This window comes from Cyclopterus lumpus, chromosome 21 (genome assembly GCF_009769545.1).
Source record: "Cyclopterus lumpus isolate fCycLum1 chromosome 21, fCycLum1.pri, whole genome shotgun sequence".
NCBI classification, from domain to species: Eukaryota; Metazoa; Chordata; class Actinopteri; order Perciformes; family Cyclopteridae; genus Cyclopterus; species Cyclopterus lumpus.
Window position 1 is genome coordinate 17158696 of NC_046986.1, and position 23053 is coordinate 17181748.

General features: G+C 41.4%; 2 protein-coding genes across 3 annotated transcripts in view; both read right to left on the reverse strand.

The window, feature by feature from the left end:
- The window catches only part of ptpn4a (protein tyrosine phosphatase non-receptor type 4a), a 62583-nt gene extending 44489 nt beyond the window's left edge, over positions 1-18094 (reverse strand). The window contains exon 1 of one of the 2 annotated variants that reach the window (XM_034562559.1): positions 17510-18094. The gene's annotated coding sequence lies outside the window, so the exon portion shown is untranslated. The remainder of the gene's footprint in view (positions 1-17509) is intronic. The other variant, XM_034562558.1, reaches the window with a different exon arrangement.
- A 2818-nt stretch (positions 18095-20912) lies between these two features.
- On the reverse strand, positions 20913-22971 carry tmem177 (transmembrane protein 177). The gene is made up of 3 exons (XM_034561529.1): positions 22917-22971; positions 22238-22503; positions 20913-21916 (listed from the first exon to the last, which is right to left on the reverse strand). Exons 2-3 carry the CDS (start codon positions 22436-22438, stop codon positions 21185-21187), a joined length of 933 nt encoding a protein of 310 aa, XP_034417420.1. The 5' UTR covers positions 22439-22503; positions 22917-22971; the 3' UTR covers positions 20913-21184.
- Positions 22972-23053: the final 82 nt, after the last annotated feature.

The following is a 23053-nucleotide window of genomic DNA, read 5'->3' on the forward strand; positions in this document are numbered from 1 at the left end:
AAAAAAATATTCATCCATAATGGGGCTCAAATGGTGGACTGCAGATCTAAATGTTAAATACTACGGAAGAAATTCTGAAAATGTAAATGGTAAACCTATTTAAATCTCTTGCCACCCTCCTGTGGGTCCCGACCCTGTCTTTGGGAATAATTGGATGTGAAAATGCAGTTCAAGTTTTAAAACGTGTAAATAACTACATTATTGATTATTATAACAGTAGAATATTAAGTGAGATTTCTCATCTTTGTTCTCAAATGCATCACAATTCAGTTACAGAGAGTTGCAAACGTCTGCAAACCTCTGCTTGACCTTTAACACTGAATCCTTATGGAATAAGCCTCTTCAAGTGCATGAATGAAAAGCCTGTCCGACTGCACCAATTAGAAAAACTGGACGGTCCGATTTAGTTTTCAGCTGCGTACAGACTCATACTTTTTTTAAAGAATTGACTACGGTGAATAGAAAAACAGTAACAGCCTGAGACACGACTCATATGATCGTTCTAGCGAGGGTTCCCTTATCCACAAACAAGGCAGCGCGTCCTATTTGATAAGTCACTTCGACACCGTTTTTTGATTGCTAAAAATTAAAACAATTATTATTTCAGTTGGATAAAAAAAAGATGACAAATAACTACTGTATTACGTTTTTTTCATTTAAATTGACGCTTCGATGTTGCACAACTTATCCAACCAAGCCACATTCTCAATCACTGACTATCTTAAAAAAAAAACTTGAATTAAATCCTAAACTTGTGCAACTGTTTATACACCGGTAAAGGTGGTAAACTTGTTGCTAACTAGAAGCTTTAGATTGTCATTTCGACTGTATAGCAGGGTTGATCCATTAGGTTCCCTGTGTTGTTTACAGAGGGCCAACACCAGTTCAAGTAAACAGTAAACATTATCCAACTGAATGCCACAAGGGTCAAACCAGGTGAGTCAATCAGTAAGCTGAAAGGATTTAGAGGGAGGCAAAATGGATTGCAACATGTTATTTCAGTGGTTCTCAAACTTTCTATCATGTTGAAAGAAATGCCCCTTATTTCCAATATGAAAGGTTCTGGGTGTTTTTCCTCTAATATATTAGGGAAAACATAATATAAATATATACACACACACACACACGCACATATATATATATATATATATATATATATATATATATATATATATATATATTTCTGATGTAAAGACACAAAGAAGACTCTGATGACACCAAAGTTATGGGGAAATGAAACAGTCATTTGTTGGTTATAACCGATGTAAAGACAAAAGTGTCTTGCAGCGATTCATTATGTTATTAGTTACAGTTGTGTTTGACAAGGCAGCATTTATCTTGTGAAAAAGGTTGACACAACCAAAAACGTTCGATTGATTGCTGCTTCAGGAGAAACGGTTCAGTACAATGACACTTTCTTTCTTTTTTTAACCCTACCAGTGCAAGTGCATTCTAATTTTATTACTGTGTGAGGCCATTATGCAAATTATAGTCATCAGTGGCAGGCAGAAGCCCCCCACACGCACGTGAGATTTTCAGAAGCGGCTCCTTTCAGCTCATTCTGGTCTTAATAGTACTACTCGACTCCTCTCCCTTAGATGCTTCTCAAATGTCTTTTCACCTCCCACCATTGTATCCACACCTTCGTCTCCTCCCCTCTCTCCTTGCCCTCCTTAGCGTTGATGTTCTTCGATTCTCCACTCCAACCTGATCTCCTATAAGTGGGCATACACCTTGTTCTCCTTCACACCTGCTTGTTAGTTAGATTTCACCTTTCTTCTTGTTAGGTCCCCCTCAAGTTATACCCTTCTTTGCTTGAGTTGTCCCTGTCCCTACCCCCACCCTTGACCTTGCTTACATGCATTTCCTGTAGAGGAGGAGCAAAATTACTGCACAGATATGTCTTCTGTCCTCAAACAGCTTCATACCATTCCTTCTTTATATTGAGTCCCTGAGCAGATTGTTCTTGAATTGTCATTTTTCTCCATGGTGGAGAAAACAAAACACTGTACTGGATATTCTAAGAAAGGACAATAGATATATCTGGCTTTTACAACTATTTACGTGATTCCCCACTGTAGAGAGAGTGGTTGCAAATGGCTACAGGTGGAGAGACAACTACACTCCCGCTCTGTAAAACTGTTCCTGCCCTCTGGCTGGAAGCACATTCCTCTAACTAATGTGACTCCCACAAAAAAACGTTTGCCCCCGGCAACTGCAATTGTTCAAATAGCCACGGATATTTCATTAGATGGGTTACATTGACAGCATTTACAGTTGTGGTTCTTAATCTACAAGATGACAACATTCAGCTCACATTAAAATAACGGTAAAGGTTGTGGAAGCTAACTATTTCATCAAGAGATTTCCAAATAATTCATCCAAAAGTAGAGTAAGACAAACCTGCTGTTTGCTCATTAATACACTCGGGAATGTCATATTTCCACTAACGTGCTTGTGACTGTCTATCACGTCAATCTTAATATTCCAGAAAAGAAAAGAGTCCAGCTGTGGAAACCTTTGTCTCTGATTACATCAACAGCAATATGAACATAACTGCTGTAAGCACCACAATAACCACAGTGAACACACACCCAGGTTTTTTCTTCCCCTCAGGCCATGTAAACGCACAGGTTGGTTTCACTTCATGTTTTGAATTTACATACAGCACAAATGTCACCGGGGTGGCTGGCTGGCAGTGGTGGAGAACGCCCACATTTTTAGGGTTTCCCGCTCTCAGCAAGTAACAACTTGCAGCTCCTCAGCAAATGTGTTAACACAAAACCTAACAAACGCAAGAAAATTAAGTGGTTTTTTTATGACTTTACCAGATTATGATTGGTTTCCTGTTGTCCAGCAGCAAAATTGTGAGTCATCCAACGTTAACGTATACAATTATTTATTCACAGTGATCAAGTTGTGCTGTGCAACGAGTCAACAAACAGTCTGCAGCACACAGCTGGTTCAATCATTGATTTAATTCACAGCTCAATGTCTACAGCTCTTTGGTTTCTCACACAGCTTTATTCTACCACACAGGTAAGAAACCTGTGACCAGTCAAGCAGGCAGCCGTGTGCTGCCATTAGCCATTTACATGTGAGATGAATCTAGATCTGTTTCAGAACTTTTATACTACTTTGATTAACTTAATTAGCCATCAACAAGAATTTGCGTGTCAACTTTACCTGAATTCATGGATCAGGACAAGAATAAATGTCATAATGGATTATTTTAAACATAATGGGCCATAATCTACCACAACTGCAAAGAAGTGGGAGACAATGTAACGGAATTTCAAATGAAAAGGGTAAACTGAACACACAGATTGGAAACATGAGGGGTGGGACAGTGTTACCTCATTTATACAACAAGAGGGTCTCTCTACACACACACATTTGATTAAAGCAGCACATTCCCCTGATTTTTCAGTTTCTGCTGATGCCAGCACCTTTCAATGTTACCAGGGGTCGTGTTTTGAGCACGTTGCAAATTTCCACCCGCATCCACCTCAACCCTGCACATTCCTGCCCTACCAGCAGGGAGGCCAGGTGTCACACTCTCTCTCACACACACACACACACACACACACACACACACACACACACACACACACACACACACACACACACACACACACACACACACACACCTAGTAACATGGATGTAGACCGTGGAGTATTTCTGGGCAACTACAGTGACTAGTTGAGGTGATGCAAGATGATTCAATGAGAACCACACTTTAACATTTGCCCTCTTTTGCCAACGCAGTACATGGTGTTATTCTCCTGATAAAAGATGTATCCGGGTGGTATAAATACTTTAACCAGCGCTCTCAGAGACTGTGTGTTTAACGACGTGTAGGATCAATACAAGCAGTAAGTTAATCAGCCTTTCATCACCGGAGTGTAAAAGCTCCCTTGACGCACCATAAAGAACAAACAACGCACACATGTGCACAAGCACATACACATTCATGTGTGTGGGAGCGCTGATCTTGGCTCTTTTGCATCTTAATTGTTTAAGCTTACGAGAACTGTGTGAATATTGACAGTAACCTTTGTGAACCAGGGTCCACACATATTACATGCCCAAGTCTCCACAGCACAAATCAATATTTGGTTTGAAATTATGATATTTCAATAGATTTTTGCATGTGTATGATGTATTTTACAGGAAAATACTTTCTCATGTACTTCATCAAACTAGGCCAAAGTTTTAAGTCTGAGTCATTTTCTTGAGCAGTTGCTGAGTCGGGCGTCAACAATCCAAACTTAACAAAGAAGTTAGGTAGTTTTAAGCACTCTGATGCTGATCATGTGAAAGCAGCTCTAGCTTTGGCCTGAAGGCACCACACACGTCATACGGTGAAAGAACACGATTGTCATGAAGTGTGGAACTTTTCTAACTTTTCCTGCCTAATTCGGTGGCAACGTTTTTGGGGTTGAAGAAGACCGAATTACTTGATTTTAGATAAATAACTACTGTTTAAATAAACAGTGCCACCTCAGAACAGAATAAATTGTTAGTATAATATTAACATAATGATGTTTAGAAAAATACAGTCAACCAGACTTACCGTACACTGTGATTTAATCGAATATTAAATCAGAATCAAGATTCTGGCTTCCCACAATTAGATGAACGTACGATATTGACGTTTCAAATGCGCGCTCCGCTCTTACACTGCATATTAATATGCACTTCCTAACCGAATAGACAGCCCCCCTGCTGTGGCAGCCTGAGAAAAACGTCCCTGAATGTTGAGGCTGCAGTCCAGGGTAGAATAGTTACACACTAGATCTTAGTTTTGGTTTTATTACTAAATTCAGGTGAAGAAGAACCTTTGTTTGGGCTTATTTAGATCCAAGGATTGGTTAATTAGCACGAATGTAGCACAGCATGACAATGAAAGCAGGGCTATTGATTTAATTTGGGGTACAAAAGTTTTGGTACAATTTTACTTTACTTTGCAGAAATGTAGCACAGCATGGAAGTGAAAGCTCTGTGGATTTAAATGGAAAACAACAAATATTTTTGACCCTAAAAATCAACGAATAATGGCGATAAATAACGACAATCTCAATAATGATTAAAAACAATTATTGCGACCATCATTTTGGCATGATATTTTGTCAACATTGAAGATGAATATGTGGGGCGTCTCTTAAGGATCGCATCATGTAACAAAGTCATGATGACTACATGATATACTTATCCCCTGCACCCTCAGGATAACCCTGGATTCCTATTCTTAGAAGCTATAACTGTTCAGGCCGTGGTACTCAAACACTAAACCAATCAGAACTCGTCTCATCAAATTTCAACCCATCTCGTTCATTACCCGTCTCCCCGTATCTAACTCTAACTACCCAAGCCTGTTTTCAAAGAAGCCTTGGATATTCTATTCTTTATCTTTGCAGAGAAATAGAATTAGACCAGGGCTGACATTTAAAATGAGACATCGGCAGCGAGGACAGAGTACTAGGAAAAGGCTTTTTTCATCAGCCTAATCCTTTCGACGTAATACAACAGCCATTTTCCAGGAAACTCTGGAGCTTTACTGAAATGTGTCCATATTATCAATACTGTGCATTGAAAATAGATGCCCGATTAATTTTTCACATTTTAAAAATTAGTTCTCATTGTCAACCTGCAGGCATATTTATACTATAGATATTTACTAAAACTAAAGAAATGATGAAGAGACAACAATGCAATATGACACACTATGCAAACAACGTAACCAACGGGGAAATAAAAAGGAGGCGCTTCCTGGACGCATCCAGAGGATTCCTACCTTTGCCTCGAAATGTACAGTGGGTTATGTTAATGCAACATATGCAAAAATATATTTGCATTATTACGCAACTGCCTAACCCTGTCCTTCATCCAAGGGTCAATTGAAAGCCGAGTGGTATAAACCCACAGTGTCACGGTGTTCGGGGACAAATCGCCTCAAACTTTGGTAATTCACAACCAAAAATACAAACGTAAATACACATCAGTGTACACCAGTACGAAGTCAGCCTTAGACAAACTCATGCACATCTGCTGCTTTAAAACATCTGAAAATGAATTGTCCAGGTGTCTTCAGCACAAGTGTGTGTGTGTGTCATTCTGGAGGTTTATAATCTGCTCAATTTTGCTTATAAAAAAAGAATTCTGCATGATGCATAATTCAGAAGACTTGCAGCTCTGCGTCAGTTTTACTTTGTGCCACACCACTCTCTCCCTCTTTGATATTTTGTGATGATGGCCGTCTTTGTTAAGTCATAATGACTTCAATACTAATCTCTAAAAAACAACAGACATGATCGTCTGCTTCTGACTTGTTTCAGACAAACCTGATTTTTCATACTGCAGCTCAAGGCGTGTTCGGTCTACCACGGGGCTTTTTATGTCGCGTTTACTTTACTCCGGTTTTGACCTGCGGCGGTTAAAACCTTGATTTTCTGCAGGTGGGGTGTCCTCTTTACATGTTTTGTGCTGTAAGAAAAAGTGTGGTGTTCGCAGTACTACAAATACTCAAGAAGAAGACCTATAAACTATCCAAATATAAAAATCAATAACCTTAATAACCTTAAGGTTATTAACCGCAAACTATAAACCACAAAGCTAAACAGCCCTGCTGCAACAAAAGCAACTCAAAGGGGGAAGATTTCCAGAGAGGAGCTGATGATTAAACAGTTTGATTGAATGTATTATATAGCTCATGTAACACGAAGCATGTGTGTGGGAGAGGTGTTAGGGGATATCTCTGCACCGCTTGTTGTATGAAGAGGTGAAGATGAAGAGATGGATGTGGGTGGAACACATTGTGGACGGTAAACAGGGCCAAAACAGGAAAGCGTGGGCCCGCCTGACAATCACCTCGCCGCCTGTACTATGTTTCCTGTTGAAAATAATGTAAACTGCTGGTGAAAGAAAAGAAAAAAATTGAGATGCTAATTAGTTGCTTTTGTGCCAGTCCTGATGTATGAAGGCAGAAACCCTTAATCCCCTTAAAAGGCCAAAGTTTGCTTCATACAAAACCCCAAGATGCATGCTCAGGTGTTTAACTCAAACAGCGGATACAAATCTGCCAGCATCACCAGGCTTCTTAAGTATATTTCTGCTGGCATCACTCGGCACAGAGCAACGCCAAAGTCCTGACACAGAGGGACTGTTCTTCTCTCATAGAACTGGCTTATCTTTTATACAGTCATGTTGCAGCTTACCAAACTGTAACTCCAACTTGCCTGCCTGTGCACGTCTCCTCTTGAATATAAAAAAATAGTATAATTATTAACAATGCCTTTGTCGTCATGTTCAAAAACATAGCAAAACACCAATGCCCTGCCTTTCCACACAAGTACATTTGCATGTACAAATACAAATCTAACGTGTTAGCTAATCGCTATTAGGGTGATTCAGTGTATCATGTAGCATTTAGCATGTTTAAATTGCATTGGTAATGTACATGGACGACATGTTCTTTGAAGCTTTAGAAGGTTACATATGTAGGCCAGTACAGTTTATGTGTTTGTAGTGTTACCAAGCAGATGGCATTGCCTCTGCAGCGTAGACCTGATATACAACAACCTCAAACCGGGTTTCCCAAACACGGGTTAAACAGTGCTTGATTAAGCCTGTTCTGCATTAATCAGATTTTACAAAAGAAGATTAGTGCAACCACAGACCTAAGTGAGGGCTTAAATGAACCAATGAAACAGATTCAACTTCAGAGTACTGCTGTTATATAGTAGTAAATAGTATATTAGTAATGTTGTAGAGAATAGAAAGGTAAGATAATCAACATGGGCATTAAGCACAAAAAAACAGATGCAATCTGACTTTGCATGGCTTTATTGGTGATGTTGTAACGTTTGGCTGTGGAGTAACGTCCATTTGTGCAAAATGTTTTTATGTCTAATAGTTAGTTTCCTTTTCTTCATTTCCATAAATATGTAAACCACTAACAGACACTACAATATGTGTCATGTTGTAATTATCTGGACTAAAATGTACAGTTAAAGTTACAGTTGAAGTAATAGATGAACAAGTACTTGCTCTCAACACAATCTAAACTTTTTCTGTGAAATCACTCTTAATGCTTTTTTTAGCGCATGTTTTTCTCTAGAAAGAACTGCATTATAGTTGTTGTTGTTGTTATACTTAAAAGTACTTGTGTTGCTTTCAGATGGATATGACAAACAATGTATTGACTCAATACACTGCAATTGCATTGAAACCCAACTGGTGGTGTCCCCAGATATTGTATATCCTCAGCTGTAGCATCAGAAACTGGCCCCAAAATGGCCTTGAAAGGCAAACCGAACAAACTATAAAGTCAAATGATTGCCACTGCTCAAAGTACTAGCTTAGCCAGTGTTAATAAGTTGCTAGGTTAATGCTTGAGCAAGAGGTGCTAAAATGTGCAAAGATTCATAGGCCTGTAATTAATGTGTCTTAGATTAAAGTGTCCGAGAAATGTCATGTATTGTGCTCTTGCTGGTAGCTTCCTTGCTGGCAAATAGGCTGAGAGAGAGTGAGTCAGCCAGAGCCAGCCCCCTGCCTCATGCTGAAATCAGAGAAACCACAAGAATGTAACAGCTTCTGTTATTATCCCTTCCTGCTGCCTCACTGCCTGCCCCAGAAAACAGCAGCAAGGCAGCCTGTTTCTCTCTCTCTCTCTCACACACACACTCCTGTTCTCAGGTTCTCATTTCTGACACACAGATTCTCTCAGGGTATGGTTGTCCATTTTGCGCGCCTTCTTTCTGCACACAGATACAGAGGCCCTGCACGCACACACACACACACACACACACACACACACACACACACACACACACACACACACACACACACACACACACACACACACACACACACACTGATCAATGCTTTAAAATACTTATTTCCCATAACTTTGTCTAAAGAAACATACAATTGCATTTAACAAGACCTTCTTGCGTCAAAATGATACTGCAGATAGTGGCATACTGTGTATGTGGTGTCCACATCTTGATCAAGATCACTTTGCACTGATACTATTAGATTGTTGATCACTTAATCGATATATTGACCCAAATTGCTGTATTCGCATGCCCCCATTAGCAACAGTCATGTTTAGCTAAACGTTAGCAGCAGTGCAAGTTGCAACATAGCTCTACTCTGGTGGTCAGTCTTGCATTCAAAACTTCCATTGAAGCCCTGTTGTTTTTTCAGGGTGCAAACCATTCGGAGGCTAAACCCCTTTCAACAAATTAATCTGTCATCTGTTTTCAAGACATGGCTTTTTGGAATCCAAAAGGTCTGTCATACGTTCTGTAGTGGTTCTATTCCAACATACATTTGACTGTTATACCTTTTAGTGGCAGTGTTTCTATACCTGGTTGTTAAATGCAACTTACGGGACTTTGTAAATTATCTTGAGGAGAGGATCATCCCTATCCTCAGGCTTTGAACTAAAGTTGAGAAAGGTTAGGCCCTGGGAAGTGCGTGTGCGTGTGTCGTTCAGAGTGATCAAAGCTCCCGTGGGCGGACACACCCTCTAAAAAAGCATGCCCATCAGCATTTGTAACCAGATATACGCTTGTTGTCAATCATTTCCTTCTTGCTTTTTTCCACTGCATCATCTCACATGCACAGTGATGACACTCTAAAACTAAAACAAGTACAAGTACATTTTGGAAACAAACTACAAACACCTTTGTCCTGAGCCAGATGGACCAGAAATCAAGACCAGTAAGGGTAAAAAAGAAAGGAGAGAAGGACTGATAGATAGAAATCCAGCCCTCAAGGGGAGAAATTGGAAGCAGCATGAAATAGAAACAGCAGCACTAATTTTCTGTGTTTTTAGACTGCTCTTTATGTTCTTGTTTGGGTTGGATATGAAATCCCTTTGCGCTTCCTCCACACATCTCCAAGCAAAACAGGCAGTGGATAAAACAGGGTTGTACCACGTAAACTGTTGATGTTCCAGAAATAACTGTCAAATGTTGCAGAATAATGTCTGCAAGTCTGAAAAAGAGAGCAGGAAACTAAAGGTTTAGAAACATGGTAACAAATGTAAGAGTATCTCAAAGTGCTGCTAATTTGCCTATTTCTGACTAGGAGAGAGGAATTATGTTGGAAACAGGTTCTACGATCTCTGAGATCACCACTTTATGGAGACACGATTGTAAGTAATTGCATCAAGTTGCACTCTGAAATTTCCTTTAACATCTCAAAAGGAGATTTAAAAAAAACAATGTTACTCATCCTCAGGGCATAAAAATAAGCATCCATTTTTGTCTCTGAGCGACAGTTCTTAAGCAACTGTGTCCTTTGACCTCCTGGGGTATTCAAGGCTCTTTAAGCAGCTGTTTCAAAAGGCAGACCTGAGGATCTGAAGCACACACTCACACGGCAATAGGTCTACAACTCTTTGCTTAGAAAATCCGAATACACCTTTAGGAAAATATGTGTGTATGTGTAAATATACATAGAAGGGCATGTGTTGCTGTGTGCATTTTGGGGGATAGTGGTAAGGATGTTAGTGAAGGAAAGGACAAGCCAAAACACGCTCTGGAGCATAACTCTTGAGTAAAGAGTTCGGAGCCAGCTGTACTCACATACCTGAGGAAGGTAAATGTGGGGCTGCAGTGGAGAGGAGTCCTCCCTTGCAGATGAGAAATATTCAGGTATAATCATCCAGTGGTTATTTTATAACAATAAGACACGGAGCAGTGATGGTCTGGAAAGGACTGATCTCATGATCTTGCCCCCATTTTGACTCCAGCCTCATTATGCCGTCAGTTTACATCTGGATGACTTGCATTGTGCATTACTTTTGTCTGTCTAACTAAATTGCTAGTATGTATTTCTGAGCTACTTGCTAACATACTTAAGCCAAGGGGAGCTCCAGAAATGGATGGCATGTCGTTCCACTGGGTTGCAAGTTCTACCCTGACTACACAGATCGAGCACTTGACATCAGTTGCATTTCATTGCTGAAGTTTGCACACATCTTTGAGCATTGTAACACACACCTCATGACTGCTGTCCTCCTTATGTAAATTGAACCCTGTTGTATCAGATCCAACAACCTTAGCTGATGTTCGATTAGATGATGTTCAACAACCAACAGCACAAACTGTCACGGTTCTGACAGATCAGTAACCAGCAATACCTAAAAACTGGTTCTGGGTAATAATCCCAACAAGTCTACAGACATCTGGATGGATGAGCTGAGAGTCACTTCTGCGTGTTGAGCCAAAGAAGGGAGCAGTAGGGATTACATTTTGTTTGATAATTAACGTTTTCAGGTAGAGTCACACATCCTCCTTTAGGATAAAAATACATAACATTTGACATTTGGAATGCACTGTGAGAGTTGCAAAGGAAGCCAAAACATGTACTACTGCGCCGTATAGTCCATCCACACATTGATGCCAAATAGTTGCCCCATGTCTGCTGCTGTTGTCCCACCGGTCCAGCCACAATTGTCTCCCATTCCTCCATTTACCTGAAGGCCCTCTCTGAGTCTATCCATGTCATGTCCAGTAATAATCAATGATCATGTTAATCTTTGATGCTGCGCTGTCTTAATCCAACCTCTGCAATGCCAGCTAAATCCAACTCACATGGCCCCTGAACTATAATCTAGCGAGCTTTATCACTTGGCTCTGCTGGTATAATCTAGCCCTGCATTTTTTTAGAAACTAGGTTAGAACACACGAGTGACTTATAATAGGGCAGACACCGATTATGAATTGCAACAAATATCTAGAACAACTACCTATGTTGCCAAGGCCTAACGGCTTGTGGAGCTAGTGGAGTAAAACAGCAACCTCTCCTACTAAACCATAATGTTTTGTTTTATAGATGAAGGTCTGAGAAAAGAATTGAGACGGACTATGACACACAACACTCGGATATCAGCAGATTAAAAGCTAGAAAGATTTCCCAGAAAGTAAAGTTAATTTTAATGTGATATGCTCTACAAACCTGCAACAATTTAAAAAGACAGTAACTGTGTAATTTGTTGCCATGTCAGCGACAAAAATGTGTGCTTAATGGAGCTTTGTTAGAGCCATTACAGCAATATGGGATCACGAGACATGATTTCTGCTACACTTAATAATAAGGGTGTCAAAATTACAATCAGATATTCTGCACAAATGTTAAGTCACAATTCTCTCTGCTATTGTCTGAATCTTGTAAACTTGAATTTAACTGGTGGTTTGGTCTGTGTAAGAGAGAGAGAGAGAGAGAAAAAGAGACTAGCTGGATAATATGCTGTTTCAGCTAATCAAACCATTATTACGGCCCACTAACGGAGAACGCCATTACCATAATGTGCAATTTCATCTGATTAGTTATGCATGATCCAGATACGGCAACACTGGGCAGAGAGAGAGAGCGAGAGAGAGAGATATAGAGAGAAAAAGTAAGGAGGGAAGGAACGGAAGAGGTGACCCTGATCTGATAAAAACATACGTTGAACATGAAATCTTAACATTTAACAGCTGCAACCACTAAAAACTAAAATTCCATGAAAAAGTTACCACATACACAGAAATTACACAATACACACACAAAAGACTGCTTAGAACATAACACAACACTGTCCAAATATTAATAAATGTATCCAATTTACAATGGCCACTGTTATTTTTGTCCTGGTGTTCACAGGAAACAAATTATTATTTCTAGTCTGGGTTTAAAACTTGTTCTCTAATTTCTGAACGATATTGGCCATTGCGCCCGTCCCATTGCTCAAGGCTTAAAAGAAGCAACCACGTCATGCGATTATTCTTTACTGCCAATCAAAACGTACATGTCATTATTAAAATGGCACTATTTGCATTTAATTTTGGGAGCCTGAATCTGTCAAGTCACCTTCGCCCTGGCATTATGTAACTGTGGTATCTTACACAGAATAAACACAGCTGTGTTTGGGGCTTGGGAGATGGTGTTCGTTAAAGAGTCGTGCCATATCCGCCCCAGCAACAGACCGCTAACTAGCTGCCTTTCTGAAAGCTATCTGGCTGGATATTTATGTGAACGAGCGGCTGTTTGGCTGGTTCACTTCAGGACTGCCACAGACTGAAAGAACTGTAGCTCAGGACAATGCTGACGATGATGATCTGAGGGTGCCACCAACATTTGCCGGGTTTGGCAAATTGGACTTGTGCCATTCTTTACCAAATTAGGCATATTTGTAAATATATAACAACTATTTTTCTAGAAAGACTTAATGGCAGTAAATTCCCTTCATTAAATTACTGGTGCAAGAAGCACATTCAAAGAATAAGCTGGCAAAAAAAATTATTTAAAAAATCACCAGTAACTTGGCAACAGTCGGTTCGGTGTGCAGCCGCTGTTAACTGCAAGTCGCCAAACTCTGTCTATCAATGGCCCCGCTTACTGCGCTTCCCAACTGCAAATAGGACTGTGAGCTTTCCAAAGGGTTATAATAGAATGAGCAGGCAGCTGGTCCTCTTGGTTAAACATGAACAGGCTGCTCTTTGACAGGGCTGTCACCAACAGTCAGCATAGGTCACAGCCAGCCTGGTCTCACTCAAATAAAGAGGAGGATCTTATCGGGGATCTTAAAAGGTAAGTACCACTTAATTTGAAACATTGACAAGTGTGAGCCTTAATAACCAAGTTATAAACATGTGAGTGGTGTCAATAAGCTACTTGGTAGCACTACATTTACAAAAAATAAAACTTAAATTATGATGACACAAGTGAAAGTCAATTAACTGTTTGTTTTTTTTCATAGCTCTTCTGGCAATGGATCCAAGATGCAAGATACGCAAACGTGAGCCTCTTTGAAGTCTGATATTGTATCTAGGCTTCAGCCCCCAGCCAGTCGTCTTCTTCTTACCAACGCTGTCAGTTAGCACCAATATTAAGCCGTCAGCACTAGTGAGCGATGCTGAAAGGTAGGGTGTGTCTTTCCAACGCTGTGACTAACCGGACCTAAAGGTGTCAGAATAAGATAGAGAGAAAAGGAAGAGTAAAAAAACTCAAAGCAAAGAGGTGAGACGCTGGTGAGAAAGGAGAAGTGTCAGAAAGACCAAAGTCAGACAGAAACTGAAGTGGCACAATTATGAGGAAAAATTTAATTATTTGAATTCTCCAGCAAAACAATGACTTTTTAAAAAAAAAAATCTTTAGGCACATAATGTCCGACATTCTAACGCTCTGTGCTCCTCCAAGCCCATCCCACAGTGTATACACATCTTAGCCTTCAAGCAGACAAGAACAATGGCCGACCTTTGACTACTTCGCTATGTAGGCTGGTTTACGATGTTTAACCGAAGACCGCCATCTTCATGCATCTTCTCTATAGGCACCAGTAAAACCTGGGGTGACACATCTGTAAAAAAATTAAAATGGCACGGTCTGAGGGCATCAAAGAGGATATGATTTTGCTGCCCTTGCTTAGCTTATCAAATGAACACAAACAAATGTATTAAAGATGTGCTCACGGTAAAACTGGAATTATTCAACAATATTCCTCACTTAATAGCTACTTTGTTTCCAGTATAAAAAAAATAGAATATCATCAAGTGATCACAATTCCTCGCAAAAAAACGTCAAATAATTTGAGTGTTTGTTGTCAAGCTACAGGCAATGTTGACCAACAGTTTCTCATACTGTTGGTCAACATTACAGTTTGCCATGACAAGAGCAAGTTGCTTTGTGATCTGATGATGCTACCTAACTCCCAATTTGCTCCCATGGGATCCCCCTGCTACCAGGTGCAGATTAACCCTGCCACACCTATGCCTCCTCTGTCTCCCATTATCCATATCCTTTCCTCACTACTTCGCCTCAATTGTTGCTATGTGTTCTCTCGCCATGTTTCACACACACTTCTACTGTACACCATGGGAATGGCAGGTTCAGGTGCGCAGCTCGAGTAAACCAGGGCCATTGCCACAGGCAATTTGATCCTCACCAGTCCATCCACTCCTAAAACTCTTCTTCGAGTTTGGAGAGAGCAAAAGCAGTGTGCAAAGTGGCTCGATCAAGGATTCCCCTCAGAACACAATATAGTCAATTATAATGTGCATGTAAATAAAATTGGTTCTACTGCACGTAACAGAATTCAAGAAAATAAACTTTGCTCAGCCTATTTTAGTTAGGCAATAAAGTACGAGAGGCAGGACTGTATCGTCAATAATGTCCTGTTCAAGGGTGTTGTTAGGCCTGACGTGTAGCGGAGGGCCAGCAAACCCTTGAACAGGACATTATTGACGATACAGTCCTGCCTCTAGTACCTTATTGCTTTTATAATACGGTTGCCTGTGACATTAGAAATAAGTAAATAGTAAGCTGCCTTTCAGCACAAAATAGTTGTTGCCACCAAATGTTGTACATCGCATTTCAGTAGCCTAGAGAAAATAGTCCTCGGTGTTGAAGTGCTTTCTCCAGAAGGATATCACTCCAATGCTGTCTTTCATTGAGATTTGGTGCTCAGTAGCTTTGAAGGGAGCTTTTTTTCGTTGCGCAACATTTCATAGGTCTCAATTTCTTTCTTATCTATGTTAACATGACGTCCACCTGAAGTATCCTCTTCGTCAAGTCATTCCCCCCAAAATATCAAAGTTCACACGAAACATGTTTGGTAACTGTCAAGCTTGAAATGACAACTAACGGCCGCGCAAAATCTACCTGTTATTTTGAGTGTACACTGATATGGAACGCTCAGATAAATGTAATCAGAATGCTTGATTTCATCTATCCGTATTACAATCGTGTTTAAGTGCCAACGGCACAGCCTCCAATCCTACTTCCGATATCAGAGATGGGATATGCGGGATTGGGCCTTAAAAGGAACCATGACTCGCCTATCCTAACTCTGGCTGAGCTACAAATCCAGTGTTGCAAATATAATCCTCGCTACCACAGCTTTAATATATCATATGTGGTGGTAATCAACAGCCTATGGTGTCCCAAATTAAAAAAAATGCAACATGACAGGCCTAATTCCTAAAATAAATAGTTCAGCTTCAGCAACCATCAGCCTCAGACAAGGATTCCCAAATGTATTCAGGTCAATACCAACATTAAGTCAAAGACCCCCATCTGCTCAGGTCTTTGTTTATGCAGAAAATGATACTGCAGAAAAGCAAAAAAGATAATGTAAACTAATTGCAATCTCACAGATTTAAAAAAAAAATGTAAAATTACACTGGATATACACAATATGTTGTGGGTTCACAGATCCCAAGAGATCCCCCTAACCACAGTGTTGGGAGCTTCTGGTTTTAGATAACACTGAACCAGCTACTGGATTTCATTCACAATTCCTCCCATTGCTTCCCCTGTCCGAGGTCCCATTCATAACCAATTGTGACTATACAAAAGCTACGACTCTTGCAGTTAAAATAGAGGGGGGCAAGATAGAAAAATGGAGGGAGACAGCGGCCAGACATCCCGGACAGAGCAGGGCACATATGATCTCGGCAGAGGCAGCAGACTGGCAAGCAGCAGAGGAACCGACTGCGACCCAAAAGATGTGGCACGGATGGTGGGGGATTACGTCATCGACAGAAAGGAGGACGGCTCATCACAGAAAAACCCCTCACATCTATTACTTAACACCACATAGTTAGGTGAGAGTCCTTTCCAACCATTTACTTGGCGAAATAAATAAATAAAAAGAAAAGACATTGTTGATGCATGGGCGACAAAAAAAAAGCAGTCTCGCAATAAGCAGCTTATCCATACATGGTGGAGGGTGGGGTGGGGGTGGGGGGGCACTCTCCTGTGACATTTCTAGAATGTGACACGTACATGAGGGCAGTTATGACAAACGGTTGTTCACCAAACATTACCAATGAATGGCAAAAATAAAATAAAAACGGCATACATTTTAAATCGACGAGGGTCTGTGTACTCGCTGCATGTGTCAAACGGGCGAATAACTCAACAAGCACAAATTAATCAAAGGAATGTCATTTTAAAACGTAACTGACGCCGCAGCGCTTCCATTGAACGCCAACTGGACTGTCATTAAAGGGCTTATTGTACACTGGATAATGAATGAGCTATTAACGGTCGTTTTTTAAACAAACAAAAAAATCTCATAAATACCTACTTTAAAAGAAGTTTAACCGAAGTATGCATTAATTCAACACACTAACTGCACAACCAAACTGTTTCGCATATGCCTTAAAGTAAGCTGAAAAGATGTTGAATGGGCTGAGGAGCAGCTAGCTAAAGGAGCGAGTTTCACAGCCGTTGGGTGTTAAAGGTTATGGAATAAAGAACGTGTATTACGGCTCAATATGTATCCGTACGAGGTCTCGCCCACTCGAATACACGTGTGGGAACAAAACAGGCCGTTTTAGGGAATCGTTATCCCGGTCTTAATTCACATTATTTGCGTTTTAGCTGCGCGGGGAGCCAACTTGGATAAAAGTGACAGCGCTAAGCTAGTTAGCTAGGCTAGCTAGCTGAGCTAACGTCAGTTGGCCGTTGCTAACGTCAGTTGGCTGTTACAAACGAGGTCTTTCTTACCGTCATAAACTGCTCCAGAGGCGTCCAGTTTTTAAGGAATATAAGTGTTGCCGTATGAGGAAATGTTTTGAGTAGGGGCGATGTAGCCCGAACATCCAAGATCAGTTCACCCGCTGCCGATGAAACCCGAGCATCATCACTATCACGGTCCTCATCAGTACACGGAGTCCAGCGCCGTGCTCATACAAGTCCATCCAGCGGAGCGGGGCCTCCTCCGGGCTCGACCATGCGACTGGCTCGGCGACGACGGATAATCCACAAGACAGGAGCCCCCGCAGTAAGCATTGGCTAGACGCGGCGACGGGCAGTCATTTCAGGTCTAGATAATGAAAAATATATTCCCACGCATGCGTAAAAATACAGGAGGACCTGCTCGGTGAAACGGTTACGCGTGGAAAAAAAAATCTTCGGACACCGAATCACAAAATAGGAAATATGTTGCGTTTTTGACTTTTCCTAGCGCGCGAGCCTACTCCGTTGTTGTCAGCGTCCCCTGGCCTCTCTGCAGCTGCTCTGCCTGCCTGCCTGCCTTGCAGCACAGCAGCGATCAGCATAGCGACGTAATGGCGCAAACCGAGCGCAGATGGGCGGGGCCTCCAGACGGGAGGCGCGCTGTTTGTTTTTTAGCACACCCAGGTGGAGCGTCTCCAAAATCTAACTTTACATATTCCCACATGTCGTTGTATTGTAACCCCTATAAGGAACACGATGACAGCTCTGTTGTAGCTCATCTGGAATATGTAGAATATATTCCAGAATGTATCGATATTTCCGTTTCACATTCATGTAAACAAAGTGAAATATTACCATAGTTTTAGGCAGTTATTTGCTACTGCACATACAGTACCTGCCATGTATCTGAATAGTAGACGATGAGGTGCTGTATTGACAATGCAGTTTGCATATATATTCTGATATGTATTGTGAAATCCTTCTGTGTATCTCGAATTTATTTGAACGCTCTATTTTTGTGTTCAGGTCAAACATATTGCATAACGATATGTCACACTCCTAAAAAGTAGTTTTGATTTCATTTGATTTCTTTTTTAATGCCACCAGAATATAGAATATATTAGAATAGATGTTCTCGACTATCTTTTCTAGTGTTTACAGAATCCATGTAATTCATAGTATGCCTGATACTGTAACGAGACACACAAACACACACACTTGAATTTGATCTTAATTGTGATGTATTTTTAACTTGAATTTATAAGTCCCATACGGGAGTCTTAATCTCAGCCCGAATATCATTGTGTAACTTTCGAAATTAATGCAATAATGAAAGTGACGTTCAAACCTTTTCTTCTCGTTCTCATTCACTTCAAGTCCAAGCCTGTCCATTCAGACCAAATGAATGTGTAGCCCTGTCATTCATGAGACGCTGTAAAAGAAAGAGAGTAACTTGTAGTGAGAGTGGTGATGTGGGCTGTACTGACCTCAAGTGGCTTGAAAAAGAAACAGCCTACAATGCAACTAACAATGGACCATTATACAGTCACTCTGTTTGGCACACAATGAAGTGAGCAGATGAAGTGGAGTGTCGAGAACGAGACAATAAGCCCAGTGTTGTTGATATGCATATCCCAAGAGCCACTTCATAGCCGGGGAACTGATGGAAGAAATATATATATATATATATATGTATAAATATATATATAGATCTATATACGGTAGTTTGCATTGTAAGCATGTCTTGACGAAGGGTGCCGTGTCAAAGCCCACAATCTGCTGCATAATCGTAGATCTGGAACAAATTCTGCATCTTGCTCAAAGCAGTCTGACTTGCTATCAGAGAACACTGAACCCAAGCTGGCCTGATTAAGAACAGTTCCTCTACTCCACCGGTTCTACAGTCTGAGTGCTTTTTATGTCCAGATTTGATCTGAAAATGGGCTTTTTTATTTTGATTAAATTGATCCACTGTAGGAAAATCCACTGTTGTAGATTCCACTTATAGTGGGTACTTCAATGGCACGGTCTACAGTGCTGTAAAAAGCCACTGTGTGTTTATCTACAACACTAATATGCTTCTATATCAAAAACCATCCACAGGGTAAAGATTGGGCGTGTAATTAAAACACCATATCTGAACCTTGTTAATATGCAGACAGACGACCTGAGGGAACTATATGATGAGTTCTGAGACACAATAAACTGCATATTAAGATTATTATCGCTAAATAAATTAGTGAGGGCCGTGCAAATGATGTGTGGATGCAGAGTGTTACTGTCCTTAAAGCATATTTGAGATATGACCTGAGAGGAATGAAAGAATGCTGCTGTTCATTATAGTGAACAACACATCTGCATTTTATTCATATCAGCACAAATTATTGGCTATAGGTAAGTAAACCAGGGAATGAGCTTTTATATAAATGTAGTGGGGAAAATGCAGCATTAATTAGTTCTCTATCATGATAACACATGTACAGTAAATACAACTATATTGTGGGGGGGTTCATTACTGCCATATTTATGCAACAAGATATGGAGATAGTATAAGCGCTAGTCCATTTCAAAACATCCATCCATCCATCCATTTTCAATACCGCTTATCCTCATTAGGGTCGCGGGGGCGCTGGAGCCTATCCCAGCTGACATAGGGCGAAGGCAGGGGACACCCTCAACAGGCCGCCAGTCCATCGAGGGCACATGTAGGGACATAAAACCATTCACTCTCACATTCACACCTATGGGCAATTTAGAGATCAATTAACCTGCAGCATGTCTTTGGACTGTGGGAGGAAGCCGGAGAGCCCGGAGAGAACCCACGCTGCCACGGGGAGAACATGCAAACTCCACACAGAAGGACCGCTCCGACCGGGAATTGAACCCGCGGCCCTCTTGCTGTGAGGCGACAGTGCTAGCCACTACACCACCGTGCAGCCCCATTTCAAAACAATCCAACATATTTTCCTCCATAATAGATTTACATGACTTTCATCGGAAGATACATGAGGATGTTTGAGCTGAGAGGCAATAATAAACCTCTGGTTCTGCATGAACGTTGTCCTGTACTGTTGTGCTCCCCGTTCCATTTTTTGAGAGCCAAAACAATGTGTCCGTCACTCCAGATTATTCACCAAGGTCCAAGATGTATGCATAATATACACGTGTAACCAGAACATTGTTGGTTGTTTGTTAGTTTTCAGTGCTGTGCTCACCCTGCTTATGATCGGGTTGTGGCGGAAATCATGCTTGTGGACGTCTCAAAATCTGGCCAAATAAAACAAAACAAAACTATGCACAGCAAAATACCAATGAATATATGCAAGGGAATATTTTGTAATGTGGGTGACCCGACCTTTTAAACAAATTCCTCACAGGTTCTACTGTTAATATCTAGAGGCAAAGAACAACGATATCTTATACTGCGTGATAAAGACTCTTCACTCACGTCTATTCAACAAGATAAAATGTTTATTTTATAAATAAGTCGCCAGTCATGCTGGTCACTAAATATTTAAAATACTTGAAGTATTGTCATGTGTATTGTTCTACTTCAGGATTCATAGAACGCACAAAATAACATTAAGCACACGTGGGATGACACGTAAGGATTTTTTGCTTTAAAAATAAAAGCTCAGGAACACTCCATCAGTCCAGCAGTCTACTCGGTGATAAGCACAACTGCATTTGTCGTAACAGGTTCAGGTGACATCCCACTTCTTTTCAAGCTTTTTCCTCCCTCAGCAGAGTGAGGATCCCCTCCCTCCTGGATGTGTACGGTGTGTGTTTCAGCTGAAGGAGGTGAGAGGGAAACAGGTTCCCGCTCAGAGCGTACATCTCTTCTCCCTTCTGCCCCATCAGGGAGCGCAGTGTCTTGTTTCTGGACAGAATCTTGTCATAAAACTCCACCCCTCCTTTGGCGTAATCACAGGACACTCCCGCCGCACGCCGGTCGGAGTTATAGTCGATCCAATGGTTGACGGCGTCCGAGGTGAGCAAGTAGGACACGGCTCCGAGCCCCAGCGCCAGAATGTTCACACCGCCGCGAAGGAGCAGAGGCCCAGTGTGGATCCCAAACAACTGCTTCATGAGCACGCTGTACACCCAAACCCCACCCAGGCAGACCGGGGCCACAGCAGCACTCATCACTGGTCCTCCGGACTGCAAGCGGGCCACTTCTCGGGCCATGGCGAACTTCTGTGCATCGAGGGAAAACACCAGTGCCTCCCGCAGAGCCGAGCCGGTATCGCTGCTCCAGTCCACCATTTTACCGTTGATGAAAATGGAGCGGTTGCTGATTCCGCTGGGGTCATCGGGCGTGCTGTTGAAGTTCGCTGGTATGCCAATTTTGGCCCCGGCAGAAAGCCAAGGGACACCGGCGCCGACCGGGTGAAACCCAAAGGAGGCGAAGGCAGAGAAGTTCTTGGGTGAGCTGATGCCGTAGTCCTTCAACACCTACAAATGACAACATTGGAATTCAGGTTTTATCTCACTTTTTGAGACTATGCATTTATTGTTTTGTGAATGGAAAGTATGCTTTGTGAGTGCTGAAATGTATTGACTAGTCTTCTTACTTCAACTAATGTGAAAATGTTGTGCATCCATATAATACCAGTAAACCCAACGACATAAGCGTTATTGATTTTTAACAGTTCAATACTGGGCAATGAAGTAAACATCAAGGTGTAACATCCTCTGGGTCTTTTATCGTATCTGAACCATCTGCAAACAATTGTACAAATCTATTTTAGTGAAACAACTGTGATTCAATGTGACCTGCTGGAAGACATCCTCGAGCTTGTCAGACAGCGTGACTGGTTCTCCTTTGAACCAGGCCTGATAGAGCTGACGGTAGGAGATGTCCGGGAAAACATGGTAGAACATGTTGGCCACAAAGACGCCGCCACAGCTCGCAGCAAGCAGCGGAGTCCTGTACTTCTGGAGGAGCACTGAGAACTGGAGGAAGCGAGACGCCATGTCACGTCTTCGTTTTGAAATCAATTGTGTGCCAGTCGGGTGCCACGGACGTCAACAGGAGGCATCTGTACAACACATGAGTATATACCAAACGGACCAGCGTGTTAACGATATGCACGTTCATCTGCAGTTATCCCAGAAGACCAGTTATATGCAGAATATGTTCGCAACACAGTCAAATACGCCTTTATTTGTTTTTCTAATGACGAATTGGAATTAGCCTCGCAGTAACATAGCATGGCATAGCTATAAATACTAGAAAACCGCATTAAAATGTCCCCGAAAGTTCCGTTACGTAGCTCTACTGCTGCACACTGACGCTTGTAAAGTGTGTGATGTTTGTTTACTACACATTATTTAACGCGACACTGAAGCAAACCGGAACTAACCGACCGGTTTATTGTTTAGCTCACTGAATGTAAACACATTGGGGCTAAAACAACTGAAATGAGTCTTCATACCACTGAATTACACTCACATGTTCTCCACATCCTCGCAAGGGCAGCCGTAACATGGCACACATTCCCGTCCGTAAAGCGACCAGCTGTCGTGAAGGTGCTGCACGACAGTTTTACGACAGCAGCTTCTGAAGGCTGTCAGAATTGGGTTTTCAGA

Excerpts from the sequence above, each read along its gene's own strand:
- tmem177 (XM_034561529.1), bottom strand. The coding sequence starts at position 22,438 with ATGGCGTCTCGCTTCCTCCAGTTCTCAGTGCTCCTCCAGAAGTACAGG. Across the intron at positions 21,917-22,237 it reads TCGAGGATGTCTTCCAGCAG|GTGTTGAAGGACTACGGCAT; the intron begins GTCACATTGAAT and ends TGTCATTTGTAG.